The 8,362-nt window shown below is 38.6% G+C and overlaps 1 protein-coding gene across 1 annotated transcript; it reads right to left on the reverse strand.

Annotated features, from left to right (window-relative positions):
• Positions 1–949: 949 nt before the first annotated feature.
• Positions 950–3,314, reverse strand: LOC134673954 (gastrula zinc finger protein XlCGF57.1-like). Its single transcript, XM_063531998.1, has one exon. It carries the CDS (start codon positions 3,278–3,280, stop codon positions 1,415–1,417), a length of 1,866 nt encoding a protein of 621 aa, XP_063388068.1. The 5' UTR covers positions 3,281–3,314; the 3' UTR covers positions 950–1,414.
• Positions 3,315–8,362: the final 5,048 nt, after the last annotated feature.

Here is an 8,362-nt window from a genome sequence, read left to right on the forward strand (position 1 = left end):
GTAATTGGTGTTTTTATACCCTCATTAGTTTTATAATCGTAGGTATATTATATCAAATGAAAGTTTTTTTTTCTTTATTTAACTTTATTAACTTATTAGGTTGCCTTATTAAAAAGTTGGAACAGTCCAAAGTTGCCAGCCTTTTGGAGCACGGCAACGCGTCGTGTACGTTGGAGCACAAGTGTCAGTGTCTCCCATCATTCATGACTTCATCGACATACAAAGTTAATCATTTCATAACTCGTTGATGTACCTAATGCGAGTGTATATACTCGGCGTGTAGGTTTTAACTCAGGGTGTCTGAGTCAAATTAATTGGTTGTTCCATACTTACGCTATGGAATGTCCAATTTAGCTAGAACCCTAAGAGGCGTAACAATCACGGAGCGTGAGTGTACTTACTTACTGGTTCTTGCATACTCGTCGAGGCCCGGAGACGTCCCGCGACTAGGGCTTCCGATCCCGCAGAATATCTTCCACTTGGTCGCTTATAATCCTGCCGAGTCGTGGTTCCGGCAAAGGAATTCATATGAAACGTTAATAGTTGAAAATGTATTTATCTTCTGGAGACTCAGAAGCATATGTTTATCTCTGAATTTGGAAATTTTAGTTACTGTACAACGGTTAAAAATATATTGTGGAATATGTACAGCCAGCTGCAAAATTACATGATACATTAAGAATGGAAATAATTTATAAATGGCCATGCACTTTTACAGCTGGAAATACAAAAAAAGTACACAGAGTCTCAGGAGGTTGAAATTGGAACAGGAGTCGTGCTGCCGGCCGGGGCTGCTGAGGAACTTGTTACCATCCACCACAGCGGTACAGCTCGGGGTGGGAAATTAAATACAATAAAAACAACATACTACATTAGTTTCATATTATATTACAAATCACGTTCTACTCATTATTACTGCATACAGTCCAGTGTCGTGTGTTGGAGCCCCTCGGCTAGCGAGCAGCCTCTCGCCGCGACACACGGCACTCGCTCGTCCTGCGCGACACACGCCGGCACGACACCGGGAACACATCGTGCACGCGCGTGCAAGGGAACCACGACACACACGTCACACAGCCCACACCCGACACATGCTCCACCGGTAACTAGCGGATCACATTTTTCACCACTTGTGGAACTCAGGGGGCTTTGTTCGCTGTCATGATTCTATAAATGTATTATTTTGTGTTAATAAATAAATGGAAAAAAAACTACACTAGGGATTTTAAACGAAATGTCTTGTCCTTAGGTGGATTTGTAACGACTTCTTATGTCGACTTGTGTACTTGCAGTGGGTATATTTATGGCGCTTCTGATCAAGACTACATTTGTACCGCTTCTCTCCTGAATGTATCTTTTGGTGATTGCGCAAGTCTACAGTCTCACGACACATGGAACCGCAAATGCCGCAATATTATGTCTTCGCCTTAGTATGCATCGTCTGGTGTCTTTTTAAATGAGATTTAAATCTGCATCTGTAGTCGCAATCACTACATTTAAATTGCTTCGTCCCAGTATGTTTCAGTAGGTGTTTTTGTAAGTATGATTTCTGACTGCATTTGTAATCACAGTGGCTACACTGAAATGGCTTCTCACCAGTATGTGTCCTTTCATGACTTCGTAAGGCTGAACTATTACTGCACTTGTAGTCGCAATGACTACATGTATACGGCTTCTCTCCAGTGTGTAGCCTCCGGTGTCTTTTTAAGTTTGATTTCAGAGTGCATTTATAATCACAGTGGCCACACTGAAATGGCTTCGCCCCAGTATGCATCATCAGGTGTTGTTGTAAGTGTGACTTCTGACTGCATTTGTAATCACAGTGGCTACACTGAAATGACTTCACCCCAGTATGTATCGTTTGATGTCTTTGTAAGTGTGACTTATGACTGCATTTGTAATCACAGTGGCTACACTGAAATGACTTCACCCTAGTATGTATCGTTAGATGTCTTTGTAAGTGTGACTTCCGACTGCATTTGTAATCACAGTGGCTACACTGAAATGGCTTCGCCCCAGTATGTTTAAATAAGTGTTGTTGTAAGTGTGACTTACGACTGCATTTGTAATCACAGTGACTACACTGAAATGTCTTCGCCCCAGTATGTATAGTCAAGTGTTGTAGTAAGTGTGACTTCCGACTGCATTTGTAATCACAGTGGCTACACTGAAATGGCTTCGCCCCAGTATGTATCATCAGATGTCTTTGTAAGCCTGACTTCTGACTGCATTTGTAATTACAGTGGCTACACTGAAATGGCTTCGCCCCAGTATGTATTATCAGGTGTAGTTGCAAGTTTAACTTCTGATTGCATTTGTAATCACAGTGGCTACACTGAAATGGCTTCGCCCCAGTATGTATCGTCAGGTGTTTTTGTAAGTGTGACTTCCGACTGCATTTGTAATCACAGTGACAACACTGAAATGGCTTCACCCCAGTATGCATCATTAGGTGTTGTTGTAAGTGTGACTTCTGACTGCATTTGTAATCACAGTGGCTACACTGAAATGACTTCACCCCAGTATGTATCGTTTGATGTCTTTGTAAGTGTGACTTCTGACTGCATTTGTAATCACAGTGGCTACACTGAAATGACTTCACCCCAGTATGTATCGTTAGATGTCTTTGTAAGTGTGACTTCCGACTGCATTTGTAATCACAGTGACTACACTGAAAAAGCTTCTCGCCAGTATGTGTCCTTTCGTGTTTTCGTAACATAGAACTAACACTACACTTGTAGTCGCAATGACTACATTTGTAAGGCTTTTCTTCAGTGTGTAACCTCTGGTGTCTCCGGTTGTGCGTCTTCTGATGACATTGCAGGTTTGATTCAACATTGCATTTGAAATTCCAGGCGCTACACTTTAAAGGCTCACCAGCCATGTGTGTTGTTTGGTGTTTGTGTAAATCACTTCTACACGAACTCCTGTAACTACAGTGACTACAATTGAAATTATTCTCCAAAGAGTGACTCTTTAAATGAGTCTCCAAACTTTTTTTGGAACTTGTTGTATACTCACATTCAGCACACATGAAACTTGTAACCCCGTGTTTGCTCTTCTCGTGTTCTGTTACAAGCGATTCGGTGCAAAACGTAGAACAACAAAAATCACAAGCAAATGGCTTATGTCCGGTCGACAAGTGTGTGTTTTGTATGTGGTTCCTTAAAATATATTTGTGTCCGAAATGCTTGCCACAGTGTTCGCAGCCGTATGATTTGGTCCCACTGTGAACAGCCGCGTCGCCGCGGAGGCGCTCGAGCACCACGGAACAAGCCATCGCGAGCTGTTCCCTGGCGCGGGCGGCGCTGCTGTCCGAACACACTGGAACACAAATGAACAAAAAATTTAAATTATATACATATACCACTTACATTCAATGACTATTTCGCCTGATTGACGCGCGTTAAGAGTGACAGGGACGACCATCAAGACAAATCAATTGAAGTAAGTCATATCAAATCAGGCCACACGTGTGGTCTGTAGAGTGCCACAAAGGAACATGCAAAGGAAGACAATGAAAAAATATCATTAAAGTCAAAAATGTTTATAAAAGCCGAGCTGTTTATGAAAATCACTGCAGAATTATCTTGGTCGTACAAGTCATTCATTATCTACCGACAGAGACCTTCTTGTCGATATGGAGTTATTATTGGTGTTCCCATAATCTACAAACAAGCTAACGATCCATGTAAAAATTATGTATGTAGGTCTTATACAGGTAATTATTGATCATACTGTTACATACTCGTATTACTCAACTAGCGACTCGCCCCGACTTCGCACGGGTAACACAAAACCTTAACAAAGTATACACCTAAAATTTCCTCAGCTTCGGCGAAAGCTGGCGGGATACCGCTCTGGACCCATTTTGGGTCATCGCGCCAACCAAGTACTTAGGCAAGTAAACCTTCCTCAAGAATCACTCTATTGATAGGTAGGTGAAATCCGTCTGAAAATTCGTTTAGTAGTTTTCGAATTTATAACGAACATACATACATACACACAGACAGACAGAGATGGTGGGGGACTTTCTTTTATAAGGTGTAGTGATACTAATATTGATTAATGGTTTATGTATCTTTTTCAGTCCAAATATAATCACCAACACAATCAAACTATTTATAACCATGAGAAATATGTTTTCGTCAAATAAAGTAAAACTAAGTTTAAAATTATTAACTGTGTATGTCTTTAAACAGTCCTCCAAATAGATCAAAGAACTTAAGTTGTATGTGAGTAAATAATTGATATAGCATTGTATAAATATCAGTTTAATTACACATAGTAGTAGTTTGTCAAACATCACAGTAAACTTTTAAACAGCCATCAGTTGACAATCTTGCTAGTGAAATTGTAAACTGATGGTAGGAAGATTACAATAGTAGATTGTTAACCAAGGGTTGAAAGGCACCCATTTCTGTCGAGGTAGTTTGGCGCTCAAACGCAGTGAGAGCGCCAATAGTCCGAGACAGAAATGGTGCCTTTCACCCGAGTTAAACATTCTACTTTTCATATCGAATGCGAGGAAACCAAACAAGACAAGGCATTTTCACAAATCAGTAATGGAAGTACCTAATAGATCTACGGCCATGATTTATTTTCCTTAGGACTTACTTGCAATCGGAGACTTTACATGTGTGAAGATTAATAATCCCTAGCGAAAAACATTTAGATTGCAATATTTAAGAAAACACACATTTTTTTACAAACTGCAGTAATTTTAAAATGCTTTGTTCATTATAGTATGAAAATCAGCGGGATTGCCTCTTACTATTTAATTTTATACTTTTTCGTTCTAAAAGCCGCAACAGTAGTATGTAAAGTATTTTAAATATTAAATAACAATTTAATTAATAATATAAGTAATTTTTATCTTGTTTTTTATTTTATTTTCATGAATATAGTGCTAAATACCTTTAACAATCAATTTAATATCGTACAAACGTTTAAATGTGGCTGTATAAGATTCTGACTTTGCTCATTTACGCAAGTGTAAGGTTAAAAAAATATTTTTGGTGTATTCCTTTTGGTTCCCGCCTTATGAAATCGAGTAAATAGAATTCAACGAAAGAAATCAAGAATAATTTGTTTTTAACAATTCACATAATTTTTTTATATAAAAAGGATCAACGTGGGATTAGTAAAATTAAACAATTACCAATTGTTCCAGGTGAGGAAATAAAGACACTATTTTTCCATCCAGTAGTTCGTGGGACGGGGACGCAGAGGAGTACACCACTTTTCTGCACTAGAGCATAAACGTATCACTTTCTGCGCACCTTTTAGAACAACAACGACCCACTTTCAGAGCATGAGATATGAAAACTAACCTAACCTACTTTAGATTGTAAACAAATGGGTGCACAATCTTACCATATTAATATTAATAATAAATAGCTCAGCTTCTTAGGCTGCAGGTGCAAAACTATTATTATTTTTAAATCATAAACTGACCTTGTAGTGGGAGCAGTTTAGGGCGGTGCCACTCCTCGGGGCCCAGCACGAGCTCGTCCTTGACCACATGATCTACATACAGTCCGGCCCGCGCAACCGCCGCGCTCACCCCAGCACTGTCCTCACACTCCTGCTCCTCCTTCACACACTGCTCTCCAGGCTCCGTCTTCACACACACCTCTCCAGGCTCCATCTTCACACACACTGTCTCTAGTGACATGTTGTGTGCCCACAAGCTAGTACCAGTGAGAACCTGCAATGCAAAATCATGTGATGATTTGTGGAGCCTCACAGCAATCACAGTAGATCAAGAAGCATTGTGTTATTTAATTTCCAACAGAATAAGGTACATTTCATTAAGAAAAAAAAAACACCTTAACTAAATAACTGTCACTACATCTCCTATGTATACACAGAGTAGTTTGGTGTGAGGTAAATAAGATAGTAACAGAAATATAAGTTGGATAGCGTTAGACGCAATTGTGTTAACAAGTATAACTACCTACATGTGACAGTAGCTACAATATAGTAACTATAACATACGAAAGTAATGCAAATACCATTCTCGTTACAGCTTCGAACAGTCAACGAAAGCGGGAGCATATCTATTTACAAAACTACAAAATACGTATCATAGACAACTCGCGCTGGTACAACTAATTTACAGCAAAATGAATAAGTTTATTGATAAGGTAGATACAAATATTAAAAATGAAAATAAACTAACTTATCTATAAAATAAAACTAAATTAAAACTAAAAACGAATACTAAATAAAATAAGATAAAATTAAAATATATCTAAGTAATTGGGCCGTAATCGTAAAACAGCAAAATTAAATTAACACAGTATAACATAACCTCTAAAATTTGACAATTGACATTCAGTCCGAGAGATCCGAAATTCGTAGAGCCATACCACACTACCGTACCGTACCGCAACCTTGGTGTGCCGCATATCGAGATATCTCTTTCTCGCTCTCACTTACCTGAGACCTTGGTGCGGTGCGGTAGTGTATTACGGCGAACAACCTTCTAACGTATGCGGAGTGAAATTTGAACAAAGTTGGTATATATACACTGTACACACACACAAACACACTTTTGTTACCAACAAACTCACACGCACCCGTTTAGGTAGCAAGGAACGACTGCTACCACCACCCCACAGACTAAGCAAGTCTTCAAAGACCATGCATGTCTTAGGTCCGAAGATTTATAATGCACTGCCCAATGACATCAAAATGTTAGATAGTACTAATATGTTTATTAACAAACTTAAAAAATGGCTTATTGATAGAACCTTTTATACTGTAATGCAATTATTTGAAATTGAAAAATGCAATAACTAATTAATTATTACCTAACTATAACTAATATGTACCTATCTACTAACATGACATGTTACCTATTTTAATCTTGTCATACTATTTCAATTGTATTTTTAATCTAATGAACATAATGATTATTGTAATTTTAATTCTAGACATACATTTTTTATTATTCTCAATAATGTGATAATAATGTGTATTTTATTTTCTGATGTTGACATGTAATATTTTAAGAATATTATGAATAAATGAGTATGAGTATGAGTATGAGTATAAAATATAAAAACACAAAAATCTAAATAAAAAAGACGTGTCGTCAATGTAAAGTCAATATGTCTGTCAATCAGTTTGGTAAGTCTCATAAAGATTGGGTGTTTAATTTTGTAATTATGGTAAATCAACAAGAACGCCTTCGTCAAACAGTATGTAATTTCTATAGTAGCCATCCCCTATGGCCGAAATCAAAGGTGGTGGAATATTTTGTGCAAATGGGTGAGAGTCGAAGCACTATTTACAATATTCTGGCGTCCTTTGCCTTGAAGAAAACCACTGCTAGAAAGCCTGGTTCTGGAAACTATACCAGCTTGAGCAAGGTTTCCGAGAGAGCACGATTAAAGAAAATTACGGCCGGCCGTGTCGCAAAATCTTATAGAGAGCTCGGCAGAAAATTTAAAACTGACGGCAAAACTGTTAAAAAATATCTTAAAGACATGGGCATCGATATGCGATGTAGAAAAGTTAAGCCCACTGTCTCTGAAAACCAAGAAATCACTCAGAAAGTACGGCTGCGTAAATTAGTCAAAGAAATATTTTACGCTATAAACAATGTCACTTGCGTTATGGATGACGAGTCATATTTCACGTTAGATGGAAACGAGTAGCAAGGCAATTACTATTTAGAGAACACCAACGGTCCAACCGATGAGAACGTGAAATATGTTGAGCATACAAAATTTCTTAAAAAAGTTTTGCTATGGCTTGCCATCAGTCGACGCGGAATGTCTAAGCCTGTATTCTTTGAGTCAGGTTTAGCTGTGAACGCCGACCGCTACATAGAGCGTTGTTTGCCATTAGTGCGGGATTTCATAAATACGAGTCATAGAGGAGAAAATGTAGTGTTTTGACCAGACTTAGCCTCAAGCCATTATTCCAAAAAAACCCTTAGCAAAATGGCGCAGTTAAACATCCCATACGTACCGAAGACATCAAATCCACCTAATGTTCCGCAACTTCGCCCTATAGAAGATTTTTGGGCAAATCTAAAGAGGCGAGTATATTGCAATAATTTTCGTCCCAAAAATGTACAGAGTTTGATTCGAAAAATAAAATCGGAGCTGAATAAAGTGCCGACATCTGTGTTTTCGACAGCGATGGACAAAGTACCACAGAACTGCCGTAAAGCACCTCGCATGGGAGTAAACTATTTTATACATTAAGCCTTGATATATATGTCGGAGAACGGCTGAAATGTGCCATCTATCGCCCTCAAGAGGCGTTTTATCATGGAAACCTTGACAAATAGAGCAAACTAGGGTGTTACGTACACCGAGTGGCGTTCGACGCAGTCCCGCCTAGA

This window comes from Cydia fagiglandana, chromosome 19, assembly GCF_963556715.1.
Source record: "Cydia fagiglandana chromosome 19, ilCydFagi1.1, whole genome shotgun sequence".
Taxonomy (NCBI): Eukaryota; Metazoa; Arthropoda; class Insecta; order Lepidoptera; family Tortricidae; genus Cydia; species Cydia fagiglandana.